Source organism: Nycticebus coucang, chromosome X (genome assembly GCF_027406575.1).
Source record: "Nycticebus coucang isolate mNycCou1 chromosome X, mNycCou1.pri, whole genome shotgun sequence".
In the NCBI taxonomy this organism is placed as follows: Eukaryota; Metazoa; Chordata; class Mammalia; order Primates; family Lorisidae; genus Nycticebus; species Nycticebus coucang.
Genome location: NC_069804.1, coordinates 32118635 through 32141211, shown reverse-complemented (window position 1 = coordinate 32141211; position 22577 = coordinate 32118635). Strand labels below are relative to the sequence as shown.

General features: G+C 36.6%; 1 protein-coding gene across 6 annotated transcripts in view; it reads left to right on the top strand.

Annotated features, from left to right (window-relative positions):
• DMD (dystrophin) overlaps positions 1-22577 on the top strand; it is a 2416375-nt gene that overhangs the window by 1779755 nt on the left and 614043 nt on the right. For all 6 annotated transcript variants that reach the window (XM_053581215.1, XM_053581214.1, XM_053581218.1 and 3 more), the window contains one exon: positions 8249-8460. In XM_053581215.1, coding sequence (XP_053437190.1) covers positions 8249-8460 — 212 coding nt within the window. The remainder of the gene's footprint in view (positions 1-8248; positions 8461-22577) is intronic.

Below are 22577 nucleotides of genomic sequence, written 5' to 3'. Positions count from 1 at the left end.
TCTTGACATGGTTGTTGAGTTTCCAATTTGACACTTCCGAAGATTTGTAAATCAGGACACATGCTGGGTTTTGGTCTGCCATCCTGAGTCTTAGCATTGTTTATTTATCTCCCTTTATTATCCAGCATCTATTTACTGCACAAGTCAGTTGAGAAGCTTTCCACGATGAACTACTGTGAGAAGAAATGTGTACATGTGGATAGCTCTTCAATTACAAACATGCACAGATTGTCTGAGTGTATGTGCATATATTTTATTATTATTTCACTTTCATATGTCAGATGAATCTGACACAAATGTAAATCTAACAGTATGTGCTCTAGTGACAAAATACATCAGCACAACATATCTTTGGTCTATCAGTCTCCTGGCTAAAGCGTTACATGTGTAATGAAAGCCTGTACTTTGAATTGTTGGACAATTATGGACAATTATTCCAGTTTCTTTATTAATCAGTCTTACTCAGTTATATACTTCCAGGAATTTATCCATTTCTTCTAGTTTGTCTGATTTGTTGGTGTATAATTGTTTATTTTAATTTATTATCTTTTGTATTTCTGTGTTATCAGTTATAATGTCTCTTCTTTAATTTCTGATTTTATTTCAGTCTTTCTTTTATTCTTTGTCTAGCTAAGCATTGGTCAAATTTGTTTAGTTTTTCAAAAAGGCACCTGAGTTTTATTGATCTTTTTTATGGTTTTTCTAGTCTATATTTCATTTATTTCTGCTCTAATTATTTGCTATTTTCTTCTTTCTGCTAACTTTGAACATAGCTTTCTCTTTTTTCCTAGTTTCTTGAGATATAATGTCAGTTTCTTTATTTGCCTCTTTCATCTTTTCTCACATAAGCATTTATACCTAAATACCTAAATACCTAAACTTCTCCCCAGAACTGTTCTTGCTACAGTTTATTGTGTTTCCATTTTGGTGTATTGTGTTTCCATTTTAATTTGTCTCAAGATTTTTTTATAATTTCCCCTTCAATTTTTTTCTTGACCCAATAGTTGTTCAGGATCATATTGTTTAATTTTCACATGTTTGTTGATTTTCTGTGATTCCTCAGGTTAATGATTTCTAGTTTTATACCATTTGGTTGAAAAAAAAATACTTAATGTGACTTTGATTTTCTTAAATTTGTTAAGATGTATTCTGTGGACTAACATATGATCTAGCCTGAAAAATGTTCCATGTGCACTTGAGAAGAATGTATATTTAGTTGAGTGAAATGTTCTATATAGGTCTGTCAGATACAGTGATCTACAGTATATTTCAAGTCCAATGTTTTCTTATCAATTTTCCGTCATTGTTGAAAGTGAGGTATTGAAATCCCCTACTACAATTTTTGTAGAGTTTGTTTCCTTTCAGATCTCTAAGCATTTGCTTTATTTACATAGTTAAGTGCTCTGATGTTAGGTACATATATATTTAAAATTATGTCATCTTACAGGAGTTCAAGACCAGCCTGAGCAACATAATGAGACCTCATCTCTACAAAAAACAATTTTAAACAGATTAGGCATTGTGGCACATAGGAGAACAGGGGAAGTATTTATATATGATGATAATATTTGAGTGGGTACTTAGTTATGCAAGATCTACTTATTAATAAAAGGGAGAAAGGTTAGGATATATTTTAAACCATGGATATAACCAGGCAAGGCCAATCTGCATGTGAATGTTCTGGCATAACTTGGTACCTAGTTGTGTCTCTTTCAGATTGTCCATTTTACTTATGTATTCATCATATAAATAAATAAAATAGAAAGATACAAAAAAAAAAAAAAAACCCTTGGCAAAAATGCCTTCCTACCCATAAAGCTAATAGGATTATGTTCTCTAAATGCCATGACATTTTTGGTGAGTTTTGCTTCTATGGGCTTTGTAAGTTTTTGTGTAGGAATTCCTTCAAAGTAGTATAAGCTTCATGTTTGTTTATCCATATACCAATGTTAAAGTTTTTTTGTTCAAAATCCTCTTTTAAACTTTTATATTTAAAAGATATCTCCATTTACAATTGCTCTTATTCTCACACAAGGCCTTTGAGATCTGAGTTTGCATCAAAAGGGTTTGTCCCTGTCTACAAGTGAGAACTTTTTATGGTATAGTAATGGAAAACCCAATTCGAGGTAGCTTAAACTAACTCAGAAGAAATGTATTGATTACTATCACTAAACAGTTGAGAGGTAAGTGAGTCCTGATCCAGGATTCTAGTTTTCCTTCTCCATTGCACGGCTCTGCTCCTTAATGTTTGTTCTACTTAATTCCCATTAATTGTCGCTAGATGGATGTCAGGATATTCCAGGGCTATATGCTTTTTAATCTATCTTAAATCAGGAGCAATGGGTTTTCTTCCTTAGAAGTGTGAACAGAAATCCTAGAATTGTTTCATTGCCTCTGATCAGCCTTACTTGGAACATAAATTCATTCTTTATAAAGCCAGGGAGAAGAGTTAAAAGCTAATTAGGCACCACTCATAAAGCTGTATATCATCATACAGAAACCACTCAAATGGAAAAATTGAAGGTCAGTGCACAAGAAGGGAGTGGTTCATGAATGTTCAGTATCCTCACCTTCTTGGGGACTCTCCTCTAACAGTCGTCATCCTTATCATTTTTTCTTCTTCAAACCTATATTCACATTCAAGTTTTCCATATTTTGGAAAAACACTTCCCTTGACCTCAGGACCTCCTCCCAACTCTCTTTTGTAAAAAGCTATAGATAGTCTACAACTTACTGTATTTACTTTTCAAAAGAGATTTATTTGCCAATCTCTTACAGTAAGATTTCTAATACTCACTAAAACCATTTTTTGTATGGTCTTCATGGAATTCCATGTGTCCAAAGCAAACGGACACTTTAGGCATGGACTTGTGGGGCTCTGACCACCTTGGGTCCAAGTATTGGCTGTAATGATCATTTAGGTCAGTTCTTCTTTTTTTTTTTTTATTGTTGGGGATTCATTGAGGGTACAATAAGCCAGGTTACACTGATTGCAATTGTTAGGTAAAGTCCCTCTTGCAATCATGTCTTGCCCCCATAAAGTGTGACACACCCCAAGGTCAGTTCTTTATCACAATCTTTATTTCCTCATCTGTCAAATGATGATAATAGCAATAATACTGCAATACAACAATAGCAATGTAAATGGTAATCTTTATAGGATTATTGTAGTAATTAAATGAATTAATACATGTAAAGAACTTAAAACTGCTTCAGTGTAGGTATTCAAATAAATGTTAGTTATAATAAAAAAAATTGATATGTCATGTTATATCTCATGACATCTGTGGCATTTAAAAGTGTTAACCACTAATGTTTTTGAAAATCTTTGTTTTCTATATTCTATGAAAGTATACCTTCCTGATATTCCTCTTACCTCTCTAGCCTTTCATTCATCTTATTCAGTTTTATTTTGTTTATTTCAGTCTTTTGTTTTATTCAGTCTTTCTATGTTTTATCTTCCAGGACTCTATCCCCAACGCTCTGTTTCTGCTCAATCCATATGCCATACTAATGAGAATGCATTCACATTTGTGGCTTCAGTTTTTACTTCTCTGTAGCGATTGCCAATCCCAGATTTCTGTCTCTCCCAAAATACACAGCTATGTTATAGACACTTCAGTCCAACTAACTAAAATGACAGTTCTATTTGGATGATCCTCAAAACTTCCCACTAAATAGGTCCAAAATTGAACTCATTATCTTCACCATGCTTATTCTGTATTCTTTGGATAGATAGTGAATAACACTATTATCTAACAGGCACCCAAACCAGAAGCCAAAGAATCTATCTTAAACTCCTATGTTTTCTCAGTACTTAGCATAATGCCTGTAGTCTAGTAGATGATAAGTAAAATGGTGACCGGCTGGGTAGATGGATGAACAGAGGAATAGGGATACATGTTGGGGTAGATGAATTATTGAGTGAGTATTTGGACTAAAATTTATTTAGTTAAGTGTTATGTAATGATAATGTATGGTTGAAGGTCAAAGGTGAGAAAGTACATCCTCAGAGGGACGCACACCTCAATGAACCATTTTAAGTTGCTATATCTTACATATATAATCACTTTTGACTGAAAACCTTCTATCGCTGTGATTGAATAAGCATTCAAATGGTATGTTTGTCTGAAATAATGGTCCAGGCTAAAAGAGTCCCTACCCCTTTCCATAATTAAAAATATCTTCCCCCTGGGTGATGCCTGTAACTCAGTGAGTGGGGTGCTGGCCCCATATACTGAGGGTGGTGAGTTCAAACCCAGCCCCGGCCAAACTGCAAAATAAAAAAATAAAAAATAAATAAATAAATAAATATGTATATATATATATCTTCCCCCATAATAGAAAGAAATAATTCACTTTTTCCTGATATCTTAAGATGAACTTCTAAAAATATACACTCTATCTACCCTATCAAAATGAACTATGGGATATGCAAAATATTTACTGGCATGAATTTTAAGAGCTTGCCATGTGTATGTGAAAACCATTAAGCATTCCAAAAAAATGCTAGCATAGTAAAATTTCACTAATTAAAGTTAATTATGACAGACAAATTGGAATCAGCGACTATTTTTAAGTAAAGCCAACTTTATTATTTTTCACATACATATATGATGTAACAATAGGGCTTACTATTAAGGTGCCTGCTATGATAAATTGAAAAACTCTTTCATAATTAGAATTATCAATTGTTTCTATGACCAACAGATGAATATTTTGGAATACTTAAAGGCATTTATACTTAGATTTTAAATGGCTTACTTGCAATAGCATTTATGCTATAATTATTATTATTATTATTATTTTGTGATAAGAAAAAGACCCGGGCTAGCGTTCAGTGTTGCCATCATAGCTCACAGCAACTTCAAACTCCTGGGCTTAAGCAATCTTCCCATGTTAACCTCCTGAAAAGCTGAGACTACAGACGTACACCACCACACCTAACTAATTTTTCTATTTTTTGTAGAGACAGGATGTCATTCTCTTTCTCAGGCTGATCTTGAACTCCTGGCCTTAAGTGATCTCCCCACCTCAGCTTCCCAAAATGCTAGGATTACAGGCATGAGCCACCACACCTGGCCTTATACTATTAATTTTATAAACCAAAGATTAAATAGAAGATTAATCAATAACTATAAAGCCTCAATTATAACAGATAACTCCACTAGCCAGTGGACCAACAACAATGAAACAAACTAAACAATAGTGCTCAAAGATTAGAGAAAGAGGCTAGCATTTAAAGAAAGGTTGGCATGTTAACCAAAGTTGGAATACAATATGTTGACTGGTTTTAAAATGCATTGCAAATATGCAACTGAAATAAGCCCAGTAAAAACTCATCAGAGGTTTCACTTTACTTAGTTTTACCTATTCTGAAAATCAGAATAGAGTCAATCAGGTCCTAATACTTATTTACAAAATATCTCAAGTACTTTTATAACTCATAACTTCTACTAATTTTATTAAAGGCAATAGCGTTGATTATGAAGGACTTTACTTACATAATAAATCAGAAATACAGTTTTATGTTACCCCTACTGTAGACATTTTTCTTTGTCCATCAGTAGCCCTTCTCCACTATGCTCTTTATTCTGGGAGGCTGACCTGTGTCACCATTGGGCTCTCATGCCCTCTGGCTTTCACTTATTTTAGGCACTAGAAAGCCCTAGTAAAAAATTGGAGAATGGAAATAAAGTGAGGTCAGCATATTTATTCTCCTAATTCCTCCCCATGAGATTGCCACAGGCTGACTGTGTCCCATAACAAAAGGTTACTGCTTTTCTCATGGTGGTTTTGCATTATGATTACCTGCTTCTGGCCACTTCTCCCTTTCTTTATCTCATGGTCCTAGATATAGTAACAGCTCTGCTGCAGCAAAGTTCTTATATTATTTGTAGTGGTTTTCTTGTAACCTGATTTGTGCCACTGGAGATAAACCTCCTAGATTATCTAGGCAAAACCACAAAGGAACATGTGGGGGTCAAGCAAAGATATTTCAGAAGACAATGGGGAGACATTGAAGGATTTTTTAAATGAAGAAGTGGAGTGATCAGAGTTATATTAGTTATTAATCTTTCTACAGTATAGAATTTATATTATAAAATGGAGAGTTGGGGCAAGAAGATGATATAAAATCTCTTACAGACATGAAGGCAAAAAATGATAAAGCTTTGCAGTTGCATTAGAAAGAAAGAAGAAGTTGCATATGAGAAAAATTTGTAGCTAATTATATATGGTGTTGAATATGGTTTAGGGAAGAATTGAAAATATCTATTGGGTTTCATTCTTATGGGATAAAGTAGATTTTATTACTTATTATCTACATTATTTCCATTTCATTAAAGTGTCTTAAAGAAATTCTTTAGAAAAATAATGTAGTCTTGTTTATTATTAATATTCTAAAAGAAAGTATTTCTTAGCAATAGCTATGTAACATCTCCATCTTAGGCTCACAGGGATAGCAAAAATAGCCTCAATATAAACCAATCCTACAGAATATACCCAAGATGAATTCTTAGATAATATTTTAAAGATTTCTACTATACCTATCTGTTCTTGGGTTCCTTCAGATGAAGACCCTTAGAAAACGTTTTAAGAGCAAGTGATTTATTTCAGAGGTAAGGGAAACATCAGTAGAATAATGGGGAAATGTGACAGATAAGGTGAGGAAGCCAATAAGGGACAATGCATTATCGAGCACACTACTGCTATGGGCCATTGGAGCTTTATCCTATTGGAGAAACTCTGGAACCAGTGTAAATAATACACGTGCCTCAGAGTTATCTCCCCTAGCTTCAAGGGATCTAGAGTATCTATAGCCCAATTCCTGCCATCAGTCATTGTTTTTAGGTTATTTCTAGGGATGGGAAGGCATCAGTTCCCTGGTGTGTCTAGCCTGTCACTTAGATGGCAAAGCAAACTTGTGGCAAAAGAAAGACTTCAAGCAATGAAGTGTCCATGATGGCACTGGAAATCAGGCTGATGAGCACTTAAACAACGGTGAGGAGATGTGGGCATTCCATCATACTACTTCTCTGAAAGATGATTCATATTTGCTTCTAGAGATTAAGAATAGAGTTAAACTTTTACCTATATGCTGATATTCTATTTTATCTTCAGGAAGACAATTTAATGGAAACTAATATTTGCCATCAAAAAGTAAGAAGTCCTGGGTATATGCCCAGCAGAGGAATTACAGGATTGAATGGCAGATCTATTTTTAGATCTCTGAGTGTTCTCCATGTATCTTTCGAAAAGGAATGTATTAATTTGCATTCCCACCAGCAGTGCAGAAGTGTTCCCTTTTCTCCACATCCGCGCCAACATCTCTGGTCTTAGGATTTTGTGATATAGGCTAGTCTCACTGGAGTTAGATGATATCTCAAAGTAGTTTTGATTTGCATTTCTCTGATGATTAAAGATGATGAGCATTTTTTCATATGTCTGAAGGCCATGCGCCTGTCTTCTTCAGAGAAGTGACCAAAAATCACAACATAACAAAGATATTTGTACCAGAATGTTTATTGCAGCCCAATTCATAATTGCTAAGTCATGGAAAAAGCCCAAGTGCCCATCGATCCATAAATGGATTAATTGTGGTATATGTATACCATGGAATATTATGCAGCCTTAAAGAAAGATGGAGACTTTACCTCTTTCATGTTTACATGGACGGAGCTGGAACATATTCTTCTTAGTAAAGTATCTCAAGAATGGAAGAAAAAGTACCCAATGTACTCAGCCCTACTATGAAACTAATTTGGGGCTCTCACATGAAAGCTATAACCCAGTTACAACCTAACAATAGGGGGAAGTGGGAAAGGGAGGGGAGGGAGGGGGGTGGTGGGTAGAGGGAGGGGGATCGGTGGGATCATACCTGTGGTGCATCTTACAGGGGTATTTGCGAAACTTGGTAAATGTAGAATGTAAATGTTTTGGCACAGTAACTGAGATAATGCCAGGAAGGCCATGTTAACCATTGTGATGAAAATGTGTCAAATGGTCTATGAAGCGAGTGTATGATGCCCCATGATCATATCAATGTATACAGTTATGATTTAATAAAAAAATAAATAAATAAAAAGGTAAGAAGTCCTATTGTTCATCATCCTAGCCATAACACAATGATCAATTTTATTGAGTAATAGAAATGTGAGTTAATGTTTGTTTGTCAGATTGCAAATGTCTTCTCCAGACTAGCATGTACTACTATATATATTCATTTTTCCTTTTTTTTTTTTTCCAGTTGAAAGAATTCAGAATCAGTGGGATGAAGTACAGGAACACCTTCAGAATCGGAGGCAACAGTTGAATGAAATGTTAAAGGATTCAACACAATGGCTGGAAGCTAAGGAAGAAGCTGAACAGGTCTTAGGACAGGCCAGAGCCAAGGTTGAGTCATGGAAGGAGAGTCCCTACACAATGGATGCAGTCCAAGAGAAAATCGCAGAAACAAAGGTTAGTATCAAAGGTAACTTCTTAAAATAACATACTGCTTTATGGATAAAATAATATCATAGATTAAAGTACAATGATTTTTCATGTAAATGTATTAAAGGAAAATCACATTAAAGCTGAAATGAACAGAAGTTTGAGTTAAAGTGGAGACTAAAGGAAAATTAATGGCTAATATCAATCTTAAAATTAATGTTGTTTAGTAGTCTGGATATAGTGGGCTAGTTTTCCTATTCACCATCTTTAAGAGTATAAAGTTGATATACATGCTTATATAGTAGGATGAAGGCAACCATTTGGCCTTAGTTTCTTCCTAGGAAAAGTAACAGGTTTACTCCTTCTTACCATGTTTGAGAACTCTAAATTGAGACGTGTAGGGGTGGGTACAAGGATCAGGTAGGAATAAGGAGTACTCTAACTTTCTCCCACTATTCTTTGACCTCCAGCCCAACTCATTCTTCTCTTCTTTTTCTTCCTCCATCTTCATTAAATATGTGTCTGCTTAATAGCCTAGAATTCCTTAAGATAAAATAAAGAGAAATAGGATAGAAAATAAGATTTGTTTAATAACTGTATTTTTTATAGAGAACTTCTTAAACGCAGCAACAGGAAGGCAATCTGATTTAAAAATGGGCAAAGAATATTTATTTATTTATTTATTTATTTAGAGAGAGAGTCTCACTCTGTTGCCTTGGGTAGAGTGCTGTGGCATCATAGCTCACAACAACCTCAATCTCTTAGGCTCAAGTGACCCTCCTGCCTCAGCCTTCTGAGTAGCTGAAACTACAGGGGCCTGCCACGATGCCCTGCTAGATTTTCTATTTTTAATAGAGACAGGGTCTCGCCCTTGCTCAGGCTGGTCTTGATCTACTGAGTTCAAGCAATCCACCCACCTTAGCCTTCCAGAGCACTAGTAAAAAAAAAAAAAAAAAACCTATGTTTTAACAAACACCATGCATAGTGCTTCACATGCATATGCATTTAATCCTTTCAACCTGTTATTTATGGATCAGTTAGGAAAGACTGTAAATATTAAATAATAGGTACCCTTTGGGGAATTTTAGGAAGAATTGTAAAATGAAGGCTAGAAAAGTTCAGTAATTTCTTTTGAAAGTAATAGAGTTACAGTGTGAACACACAGCAATTACACTTGTAGATGACCTCATAGATTTCCTCTTCCACCTGCTGTCTATGTGGCTAAAACAAATTAAGAAAACACATGAGGATATGAAAGAAATCCATGTAATTATTAATTGACAAAAAGATTATATTAGACATGAAAGCAATGAAACTGTGCACTGAGAAAAGTTTTCATATTATGTTCTACTACAAAAAACTAAAAAGATATTTGCAAGTTACATTTTATTTTTTATTAAACTTCAACTTTTAATTCTTCTAAAAGTTAGAGAGCAAATAAAATTATATAATGTGCTATCACTACTAAGTGATATTAGCTGGCTTGTCACAATTTTCTTTTAGGAAAAAAGTGTGAATACAGACACTAGGAGACATTGGATAATTTGACCAGGATCTCCTTGCTCCATAAGTTCTTTCTGAGTCTGTGTGCCTAAGATTAGCAAGAGAGGCTGTGAGCCTTGTAAGGCAATTATTAGGCTATATCTACAGAGTTGGAGAGATGTGATTAAAGTAGCTTACCTCCCTTCCAGCACCATCACTAATGACTACCCTGTCCCTAATGAGCCACATGAAATGTTTCAAAGGCAACCACCAGCACTATTATATTCTTTTAAGTTAAATGAGTCACCACATCTGAACCTGAAAAAATCACCAACAATCCTCATATATTAATGATTCATAATTGCTTATCTTTATCTATAATGTCTTCTAGTTACTATCTGCATACATTTTAATCCTTATAATGTAGGTTAAATTTTGAATCCTAATTTTTAAACAGTATTGTTGCATAAATATTTATCTATGTTGTTCCATAGATTTTAATAATTATTCCAATTTTTTATAATATCTCCTTAATTTTGATCTTTAACAATTCTCTTGTTGGTTTGACATTTAGAAACCCTTCTCTTGGTTAGAAAAAATAATGGAGAAAAACTGGAAGCACAATAACAACTCATTCACAAAATAAAAATCAATCTAAGGTGAAGTCTAGAAAAAGCCCATCTTGAAAACATGGCCAGGGTAGATGGAAACACTCAATAGGAAAGTCTTCATTTAGCAAAAGAACAGAATGCAGATAGCTTATTGTGTCAATAATTAATAAATTGGTCATGAGGAGATGCCCTAACATATTCGTAACTTTTGTCTTTGCCATAAAACCCTTAATTTTTCTGAAACAAAAACATGAACTTAGAAAGTACTTGATTTTTTTTAACCACATTGCTTTATTTGGTCCTTACCATGAACCTGGTACAACATAAATGTTCTTTTGAGATAGAAAGACAGATGTTAGGCAAAAGCATATGAGATTTTCATTCTAATCATAATCTTTTCCAATAGGCTATGATGGAATCCTATGAAAGCTTTTGCCACTTAAAACTTTCACAAGAGGCAAAAATAGTGTGTGATTGCACCTAAAACCAACAGTAGACCACTATGGGATTTTTTTTTTTTTATTTGGCAGCATCTTGGTTGATTCCCTATGCTATTAAGATTGGTCCAAATTTGGCCATGAATTCTTTGGAAGAAATTATTTCTTGACCATTTAAAACTTTCTTCCTGGAGTCAAGCAATATTTGTCCAGGCTCAAAATTTTCATTTATTTTTCCCTTTTCAGCTTTTGAAAGAGAAATTCCCTTTTTGTCTGCTTTGTGATTGCTTTTGTGTCAAATTCAGCATAAAAGCTTTTCAAACGTGACAGCATTAGCTGTTTTGTGCTTGGCTGAGCTAAGAGTGCATGAATTCAATAGAGAAGTGAAATCTTGTTTGAACCTGGCTGATTTGGCTATATAATACTTAAAACTATCTGAAGCAAGAAATACAATAATTTCCAAATTATTAAATAAACATTTCCAAAGCTGCAAAATTCCTTTGTTTATGGAGACATTTTTTATAGAACTTGAAGCACATATACACTGTAATCACATAATTAATTTTAAAAGATGAAATTGTTACATACAATACTAAGGTAGCTATTTGAAGATCTCAAATTATTTTATTTAAAAAGACAGTAATCAGGGAAAACTTTTTGAAACATGAAAATGGAGCCTAATATTTTTAATTATTTGTGGGAAGATAGACAGGATCAGACAATATACTATTTGCCATAAAGATACGGACAGTAATGGAAACTGAATTCCTCCTTTATATATTTTGTTTATTTTTGAGAGTTGCACAAAATTAAATCACCTAATTGACGCACACTAGTAGCTTGAGGTTTGGATTTCTGGTACAATAATGTAAAGCATTATCAGAAATCTTCTTGCCAGGACCTACAATTTGTGCATGAATTTTCCTTATTCCTTATTGTTCTCCCGTAAAGCTTCCACATGATTAAGGAGAAAAGATCAATAACTTAATAACACTTTTCCTAAAGTATTCATGAAGCTATTAAACTTCTCAAAGCATACGGAGTTCTTCCTACATAGCTGATAGAGCACAGGTAGTAATGGGCTAGCTTCCCCAGTACTGCTGTATTATATAAATATTTAATGCAGAGTCACCAAGTCTTGAATAACTTTATGTTCTGATTATACCATGTTTTCCCTAGTTTTCTTTTCACAGTTTAACCTACTCCATGCTTGAAAATATAATGTGGCAACTCTATAAATCCATTCCTCCATAAAAGCAATGGAAATGCTAGCAAAAATTGCCCAAGTCACCTTTTCTAATCTCTGTAAATTAGCCAAGAGCTGACAGCAATCTCTGAACTTCTGAATCTTAGTAAAAAAAACAGCAAGGTTTGAGCCTTTTTAGCTTGGCCTATTCCCCCCCCACCCCCCACTTTCTTTCAGTTCCACAGCTGCCTCAAAAATCAGCAGTCTTGCAACCATGGTATCTGTGAAAACTAGCAGCATCATAGCCACCAGAGGGAAGACCAGGATTGGAGTCCCTCAAAAAGACCCATTTCATTCCTGGAGCGTTGTCACTGTTTGACCTACTTTGCAGCTCTCTAGAAAATAATCTATGTGCCATATTTTGCAGTGTATAATGTGTACTTTTCTGCCCAAAATTTTGAGGGAAAAATAAGGATGCACATTATATATGGGTAGTTCATCTTGGAAGTAGAAGAACCCAGTGGGCCTCCTGGGGCAACCGTGCTCTCCTGCCTTAGCCCACCAGGCACATGGGGTTCCACTCTGGGAGGATCTGGGATTCTGTGGAAATAGGCCAGGAGTGGCCTCCTCCTTGTGCTCTTATCAGGGGAGGGAGCAGTGGCGGGCTAGCAAAGAAGCAGGCTGCAGCTGTGAGAGACAAAGGCCAAGGCCCAAAGTCCAGCTGCATGGAGGGAACCAGGAGCCCTACTCTGGACCCAGAAACCTGCCTGGCTCCCCTCACATTGAGTAGCCTCAGAAGTTCCCGCACTGCCAGCCATGTGTGTGACCATCTCAGCCACAGACACAGACACGGCAGAGAAGGAAAGGCTTCCAGGAGAGGCAAGTAACAGCTTTCACAGAGCAGGTGGCTGTGGAGGGCAGTGTGATCTCCGTGTTTACAGAGGACCATTAGCCCTCCTCAGATGTGTCTCTCCAAAGTAGAGCCAGCCACTTTCCCAAGGGACATTTTCCTGAATAAAATTAAAAAATAAAATAGACATAAAATATTTATGAATAAGAGAAATGCAAGACTTGTACACTGGCAACAAAGAAAGCATTGTTGAAAGAAACTGAATAAGATCTAAATAAATGGAAAGGTAATCCATGTTCCCACATCAAAAGACTGATATGACTTTTTAAAAAGGCGATCTTCACCTAATTTATCTACAAACTCCATGCAATCTTTATCTAAGTCCTAAGTGACTTTTTTTTTTTTTGCAGAAATTGACAAGTGCATCCTACAATTCCTATTGAAATGCAGGGGATCCAAAATAGTCAAAACAACCTTGAAAAATGAACAAAGTTGGAGGACTCAATTTCCCCATTTCAAAACCTACTACAAAGCAACAGTAATCGAGAGAGTGTGTTTCTGGCATGTAGATATACATATATACATCTAAAATTGAAAGTCTAGAAATAGGCTTAGCGGCTGTGGCTCAAGTGGCTAAGGTACCAGCCACATACACCTGAGCTGCGGGTTCGAATCCAATCCAGGCCCACCAAACAACAATGACAGCTGCAACCAAAAAAAAAAAAAAATGGCCGGGCATTGTGGCAGGTGCCTGTAGTCCCAGCTACTTGGGAGGCAGAGGCAGAAGAATTGCTTGAGCCCAGGAGTTGGAGGTTGCTCTGAGCTGTGATGCTACAGCACTCTACCCAGGGCAACAGCTTGAGGCTCTGTATCAAAAAAAAAAAAGTCTAGAAATAAACTTTTGTATTTATGCTCAATTGATTTTTGACAAGGGTACCAAGATAATCCAATGGGAAAAGAATAGTCTTTGAAAAGTTGGTGTTGAGATAACTGGATGTTCAGATACAAAATAATGAAGTTTGACCTCACTTTATACCACACAAAAAAAATTAGGTCTAAAATGAATCATAAAAGAAAATAAATAACCTGATTAAAAATTGGTAAAAGATTTAAGTAGACATTTCTCAAAAGAAGACATACTGATAGCCAATGGATTTATGGAAAAATGCTCAACATCACTAATCATCAGGGAAAAGCCTATTAGAATCACAATGACAATCTGTTAGAATGGCTGTTATCAAAAAGATGAAAGATAGGTCCAGGTGTGAGGGTTCATGCCTGTAGTCCTAGTACTTTGGGAGGCCACGATGGGTGGTTCACTTGAGTTCAGGAGTCGAAGACCAGCCTCAGCAAGAGGGAGATCCCATCTCTACTAAAAAAATAGAAAAATTAGCCGGGTGTTATGGTGGGGACCTATAGTCCCAGCTACTTGGGAAGTTGAGGCAAGAAGATCACTTGAGCCCAGGAGTTTGAAGTTGCTGTGAGCTATGATGCCACAGCACTCTACCCAGGGTGACAGAACAAGACTTTGTCTCAAAAAAAAAAAAAGAAAGAAAAGAAAAAGTATTGACAAGGAGGTGCAAAGATGTGAAAAATAAGGAACCCTGTATACCACTGGTGGGAATATAAATTAGTATAGCCTTTATGGGGAAGAGTAAGTTACTTAAACTAAAAATAGATTTACCATTTGATTGAGCAGTCTCACTTCTAGATATCTATCCCCACAATTATAAAATGTAAAAATGGTAAAAACCACATTGAGAGAAATTTTGGTAATCCTGAAGATATTAAAAATGGGGTTACCATATGACATAACCATTCCACTGTCAGGTATATAACCAACAGAAATAAAAAAAATGTTATACATAGAAAACCTTTCTACAGATGTCTGTAGCAGCATCATTCATAATAGCCCCAACGTAAAACCAACCCAAATGTGTATCAACTAGTGTACAAATAAACAAGGTGTGCTATGACCAACAATAGGATATCATTTGGCAATAAAAAGAATTGAAACCCTGATACATGCTATAATGGGAATGAACCTCAAAAACATTACACTAAATGGCAAAAACCAGTAATGAAAGACCATATATTGTAAGAATCCACTTATATAAAATATCCAATAAAGACTAGCAGAGTGGATGGAGTTGAAGAACATTCTTCTTAGTAAAATATCACAAAAATGGAAAAGTAAGTATCCAATGTACACAATACTAATATGAAACCAATAAATAAACAACTACATTCCTTGCATGAGAGAAAAACAATTCAATTCAAGTGGTGAGAAGGAGGTAAAAGGGAGGAGAGGGGAGGTTGACTGGTAAGCTCTCACCTAATGTGCACAATGTTAGGGTATACGGCACACACCCTGCGTGAAGGGCTCAACTACAACTTGAACTTTACCTAAGAAACACAATGTAACCTAATCATTTGTTCCCTCATATTAACCTGAAAATAAAAAAAAAAAAAGACTGGCAGAGGAGAAGAACAAATAGTGGAAAATGACTGTTAATGGGTATGGAGTGTCTTTGGTGGGGGTGAGGAGCATCACAAGAATGGAGAAGCATGAATCCTATGTACTCAATTTTGATATGAGGACAATTAATGACAATTAAGGTTATGGAGGGGAAGCAGAAAGAGGGACGGAGGGAGGGGGGTGGGGCCTTGGTGTGCGTCACACTTTATGGGGGCAAGACATGATTGCAAGAGGGACTTTACCTAACAATTGCAATCAGTGTAACCTGGCTTATTGTACCCTCAATGAATCCCCAACAATAAAAAAAAAAAAAAGAAAAAAAGAAAGAAAATATTCCCAAATTAGATCACAGTGATTATTGCACAACTCTGTGAATATACTAAAACTCAGTAAATTATACACCTTAAATGGGTGAACTTTGTGGTATTTGCATTGTACCTCAATAAAGCCACTTGATGCCTATGGCTCAAGCGGCTAAGGCACCAGCCACATACACCTGAGCTGGTGGGTTGGAATCCATCCTGGGCCTGCCAAAGAACAATGACGGCTGCAACCAAAAAATAGCTAGGCATTGTGGTGGGTACCTGTAGTCCTAGTTACTTGGGAGGCGGAGGCAGGAGAATCACTTGAGCCCAGGAGTTGGAGGTTGCTGTGAGCTGTGATGCCACGGCACTGTACCCAGGGTGACAGCTTGAGGCTCTGTCTCAAAAAATAAATAAATAAATAAAATAAAGCCACTTGAAAAGGTTTATCTGTACCATTAAAACTACAGATATTTTCTTGTTTCTTCAAGTTTATAAACACAGTTTTAGGAACATAGCCTCCATTGTCTCTTTCATGAAACTCCTGGTTACCCATAGAAATGAAAGAGTCACTTTTGTGGACCTTAACTGCTGCCTAAAGGGGAGCTGCCATCACAAAATGAATAGATACCTACTTTCTGTGTTGGCCAAGACAGGCAGACTCTCTCCTGCAGAACATATTCTGAGATGCTACTGTTCCTCTGAGCATGTCTTCAATATTAGTATAGCTTCCTATTTATTAACAAGAGAACCAGTTCTTTAAGTGCCGTTACAGTAGTTTATTATATCCCTAACCATTGTCCCAGACTTCTAGAGGTAACAGAACTGCGCTGTTCTATTGGAGTAGATATGTCAGTTAGGCTAGGCTATGTAAAGCTACAAGAACAAGCCCCAAATCTAGAGATTTAACACAACCCCAAGATCTAGAGATCCATGTCATCTGTCCATTGTAGATTGACAAGAGGGTTCTACTTGGCTTAGACAGTCAGAAACCATCATGGCTGATGGTAGCTCTGTCTTGCTACTTGCTTCCACAATCAGAGAATCAAAGAACATAGTTCTTATATTTTCTGCCTAGAGGTGACAAATAGAAAAAAATAGTCACATGGCCATTTCTGAATTCAACAGGCGTGCAGATATACAATCCTCTGCTGTGAAAAGGCACTGCATATTTGTAAGCAATAATGCAGTTTACCACTGCAGGCTCACAGGATTTGAGAACTAGCCAAGAAAATGCCATTTTCTGGGGATCTATCCTCTGGCATTCTCTCTAGAGTCATCTCCACCAAACCATTTCCACACCCTCTCAACCAGACTTCTCATAGATGCCTGGGGTAGCTGGATGATTGGTTAATTACAACAATGCTTAAGCGTTTTAATAAACTCAGCAAATGAAAGAGAGAGCCCAGATAAAGAGAATGCTTTCCAAAATGTCATAATGAAATTAAGGTAATGAAGCACTTGGAGGACTCTCCTCCCTTCTTTTTGTATAAAACTTATTCCAAAGAAGCTAGAAGAGAAATGGGGCCTGAACGTAAAGAGGGGGGGAAATAAATTGTATGCCATTAGTTTAATTATAAAAATTCATTACATGAAGCCATGTAAGACAGGAAATAATGGAACTCTAATGGGTTGGCCGATAACACATTTTGCTAGCCTGCTCTCAGCTTGTAGTCTTTGTTGAAAGGACAAAAAAGTAACAACATTGGTATGTAGCCCTTAACGCTATTGAAAAGATTAATCATTTTCAGTAAGCTGGAAAATGAGGGCTATTTTCTTAAATAGTATCCCCTGTATACAATATTACCTTCTGAAACAGAGTTGTTTGGTAATGTCAGAGGTTTAATAGATGAGTCTTGAAGCTAATGGTGAGAGGCATTACTTTTGAAATAGCTTCCTTACAGATATTTTAACATTTCTATTATAAATCCATAAAGAGGTTTTATGGGGCATTTTAATCCACACAAGAAAGAAAAGAATTGTGTTCCTTTTTCCCAATAAGGATTTATAGAACATTAATTCATACTTAGGACAAAATTGTTTACTAATTTTTAAAATAAACCATATTTGTATATTTTCTGCTGTCTTTTTTTGGGGAAACATCTTAGTTTATTTTACCCACTAATCTTCCAATCATGCTATAATCATCAAGAGGATTGCTTTATATTCTTCAAAGTTCAGTTATAATAAAGCCAATCATTTGCCTTAAATTCTTTTATGTAGATGCAAAACTTCTTTAACTGGATTGAAACCTGAGTTGAGAATCCAGAATCCTTCATTTTGGTGATGCCTCTCACTGATTAACTATGTCACCTTGAACAAGTCACTTAACCTGTCTGAGATTTTGTATTCTCATGTGACAACTATGGGATTGCTCAAAAAGAAAAGACGAAAACAAAAGATGAAAGTGGAGTTGTAGGACCTGGCAATCCGAAGAGAGAAGTTTGATGTTTGTGTTGGAGGTAATAGGGAACCATTGAAATGTGTTACACAGTGGAGCAATGAGGTTCTATTTGGATTACAATAGATCACTTAAGCAGTTGTATTTAGCTAAAAAGGCCTGAGAGTGGGAAAAGGGAGCTAATAAAAAGATTGTGGCAATATCTGAGCAAGAGATGATGGAGACATAAATTAAGATAGTAACAATGGAGGTAGAAGATTTGGATATAAGGGAAAATCATGATACAACCCTAGTGGGGTATATGCTTCCTGTCGTCTCCTCCAGTTGAGCACCACCTGACAACCAGAGGGAGAAGATGACTGAGCTAGAGACAGAAACTTGGGGAGCACCAGTATTTAAGGGACAGGCAAAAAAAATACATAACTTGAACCCTAAGAGAGTACAAAGGAGACCAGAAGAAAGGGAACCAAAAAAGAAAGAACTTCAAGAAAAAGCTAGCAGTCAACAGTACCAATTCCTGCAAATAAATCAAATAAATGAAAACCTAAATCTTTCTATAGGCATTGGCCATTGGTGACTGAATATGTTAAGTGATTTTGCAAAAATGCTACAAAACCACCTCAAAATGTTAGTAGTATATAACAAAAAGCCCATATTACCTTTTCATGAGGTTACAGCTTGGGTGAAATGACACTTCTCATACTACAAGTTGATCTGAGCCCAACCTCATCCTCCTCCTGAAATGAGCAAGCAAGTTTGGGGCATGTGCAAAAGGGCTAGCCCCACTGCACAAGAACATTTCAAGTCTGGGCTTGTGTGACTTCTTATTAGCACCCCTTAGGATTAGGCAAAGCAAGTCACGTGATCAAGCTCAATGTCTAGGTCAGATAGTCTTTTATAGGAGAAACTTCAAAGATACGTAGCAAAGACCATGGATACTGGGAGAGAGAAAAAATTGAGACCAGTAATTGCATTTGCTACAGTGACTTTGGTCAGAATCGTTTCAGTGAAATGGTTATGGCAGAAGCCTGCTTTTGATGAATTGAAGAGTGGCAGGAATGTAATCAGGTTGAAGCAATTTGCCTTCTATACAGTGGAACTGCAAACCAGGCACAGTGGCTCATGCTTGTAACTGTAGCACTTTAGGAGGCCAAGGCAAGAAGATCACGTGAGGCCAGGAGTTCAAGATGAGCAATATAGAAAGACAAAATGTTTTTAAAAATTTATCTGAGCATGATGGTGCATGCCTGTAGACCCAGCTACTCCAGAGGCTGAGCCAGGAGGATTGCTTGAGTCCAGGAGTAAGGTTATAATGAGCTATGATCATACCACTGCACTCCAGCCTGGGTGACAGAGCAAGACCTGCTGCTAAAAAAAAATTAAATAAATAAATAAGCTGTGACTGTGAATGGAAAAGGAAAATGTTAGAATGCATATTTTTGTTTTTGTTGTTTAAAAATGAGAGAGACGCTTATACTTGAAGGCTGTGGAGAAGGACCCTGCAGAGAGGCAAGAAGTTGGAACACACAAAGAGAGAGGGAGTACATGGAGGAGGATCCCAGAATAGAGGGGTGCCCAGATGGTGAAATCGACTTCCAATAACATAAGAGTTGCCTCTTCCTCTGAGACAGGAGAGAAGGATGCAAGATGTGAAGTCTGATACTTCATGAAATTTATGCTTGATAGATTAAATTTTCCTGTGGAATTGCAGATAGGGTCATTTGCTACGAGATTTCTTTCAGTTAATATCATCAGAGATTAGTCTGAAAATTACACCACATATTTCAAACAGAGGAAATTTAATATAGAGGAATGGTTCCATGGGAAATGGAGGAGCTGACAAACTCGACAGAAAATAGTGAGGCAATCAGAGGTTAGCAACCTCAGGAAGCTATTACATGGGTCACTACAAAAGTTTTGAGACAGACTGTGGTATGGTCCATTATTTCACTTGCAAGAAACATAGTCGACAACATCCTTTCTGATTCCCCTGTGCAAGTTTCAACTTGCTTGGCTTATCGGTATTGCTAGGAGGGCTTCATTTGTTTCCATCCCTGTGGGTTTTATGTGTCTTGATTTTTATGTATCTCAAAACTTTCATAATGACCCATGTGCCACTTCAAGGCCTGGAGGGTCAGCAAATTTTACCAAGGCCCAGAAACCAGAGCCATCTGGTGCTAACTTCACCAGTGTGGGAGCTACAAAGCAGATACAATAACTACAGAGTGAGGGGATGTCAGGTGGGAAATGGAGAGATGAGGAAGACACTGCCCAGATATAGAAGGGGAAACACTCTCTAATTTCACTCTTCCTCCTGCTGTTCTATCTCCCACCAATGCCTCTCCTGGTCTAACTCAGCTGGAAGCCAGCTCCCAAGAGATCCTGGGAAATTCTGAGTCCTGATGGGGGTTAGACCATTTGCAATACTGAGTAGAGTAGGAAATAGGCAGAGAACTACTAAGAGCTTATTAGCTCTTAGCTCACAGCACTACGTTTTTTAATGAATACCATAGCTCATGCATGCAAACACAGTATTCAAAGCAAAAAATGACAGAAATCCAATATGTAGAACTTTTTGTCTGAAAAAATATTAGGATCCTGTTTTATAGTTTTCCAGTAAATTCCATTCTGATTTTGATACCTCAGGACAAACCTGAGGCATAGGCAGAGTAATATACCCCATCCTATTTTACAGTTGACAGAACTGGCGCCCACAAGGTTAATGATTTCCTTAAGATCATACCATAAGACAATGGACAAGCAAAGCTTCCTGGGAAGACACCTTTCCTTACTCTGTGCTGCCTTTCATGAAGCTTCTTTGAGGCACTGTCATTAAAAATTAAATTGAGGGTGGCGCCTGTGGCTCAAAGGAGTAGGGCGCTGGCCCCATATACCAGAGGTGGTGAGTTCAAACCCAGCCCCAGCCAAAAACTGCAAAAAAAAAAAAAAACTAAAAATTGAATAGTTCACCCGGAACAAACTTGTTTCACTTGGAGGTGAATATCCCAGGCACATTTTAAAAGGAAATTTAACCAATATTCAGTTTAAAAATTTTAATGATAGGTCTATGTTCTCACTAATTTTCCAAGTTAAAGGGCCTCAGCATTTATAGACAATGTTGATAAAACAGGTAACCACTTGCTTTGCATTCAGTAAGGGTTCACCCTGTAGTGAATATAGTTTGATTCATCAAAAATAGTCGTAGAGATTGTAGCAGTAGTAATAATGATGGTAATAATGATGATGATTATAATTATATTAATGGCTAATATTTATTTAATGCTTTGGGTATGCCAGCCACCTTTATAAATGTTCTCCCTGAATTTGGTGAGTCAGTCCTTATGGTCTCTTTTCCAGGTAGATACTGTTAATATTCCCATTTAATAAAAGAGAAAACTGAAGTACAGAGAAAATAATTAACTGCCCCATTGGTCACAGAGCTATTAAGGGATCAATCTAGGATTCAAAGCCAGCAGGCTCATTCTATTGGCCAGACTTTTTTTTTTTTTTTTTTTTTTGAGACAGAGTCTCACTATGTCACCCTGGGTAGAGTCACAGCTCACAGCAACCTCCAACTCTTGGGCTCAAGTGATTCTCTTGCCTCAACCTCCCAAGTAGCTGGGACTACAGGCGCCCGCCACAGCGCCAGGTTATTTATTTATTTTTTTTTTTGGTTCAGTTGTCATTGTTGGTTAGCTGGCCTGGCCGGGTTTGAACCCACCAACTTAGGTGTATGTGGCTGGCATCATAACCACTGTGCTATGGGCGCTGAGCCCTATTGGCCAGACTTTTAACTAGTCTTTCTCTTCCTCCCCTCTTTTCTCCCATGTAGGGTAAATATCCTGAAAATAAATTCTTACAAATAAAAAAATTAGAGAAGACAAACGTTAAATTGGAAAAAAAAAAATACAACTCAAAATTCTTGAAATTAATTCAGGTTATCTCATAGTCTGAAATCATTTTTCTGCCTAAAATACTGTATATTAATACCAAGCACATATTGCAGCAGCATCAAATTAGGTTTGAATATGAAATATTTATTTCCTTGTTGGGGACACAATCTTTTGGGGATTTAACATTTTATATTCTTCAGAGAAAACACACTCACATATGTACCCACAAAGTCAACCTTTTTTTATAGGCTAGTGCTCACAGTATTTTAGATCTCTTCACATACCACAATCACCATACAAACAATTCCCTATAGTGTATACCATTGTAAATGGAATTCAGGAAGAGAAAAGGATGTGAGTGAAGTCCATTGTATTTTTGAATTTACAATCCTTCTGAGGTCTGGAGTTATTTCAGTAGTAAATTTCACAGTGGTAGGCAAAGCTGGTCAAAGCCATGTTTCCTCATGGAAATGACACTTGGGTAAAGCCTAAGGTGGTCAGTA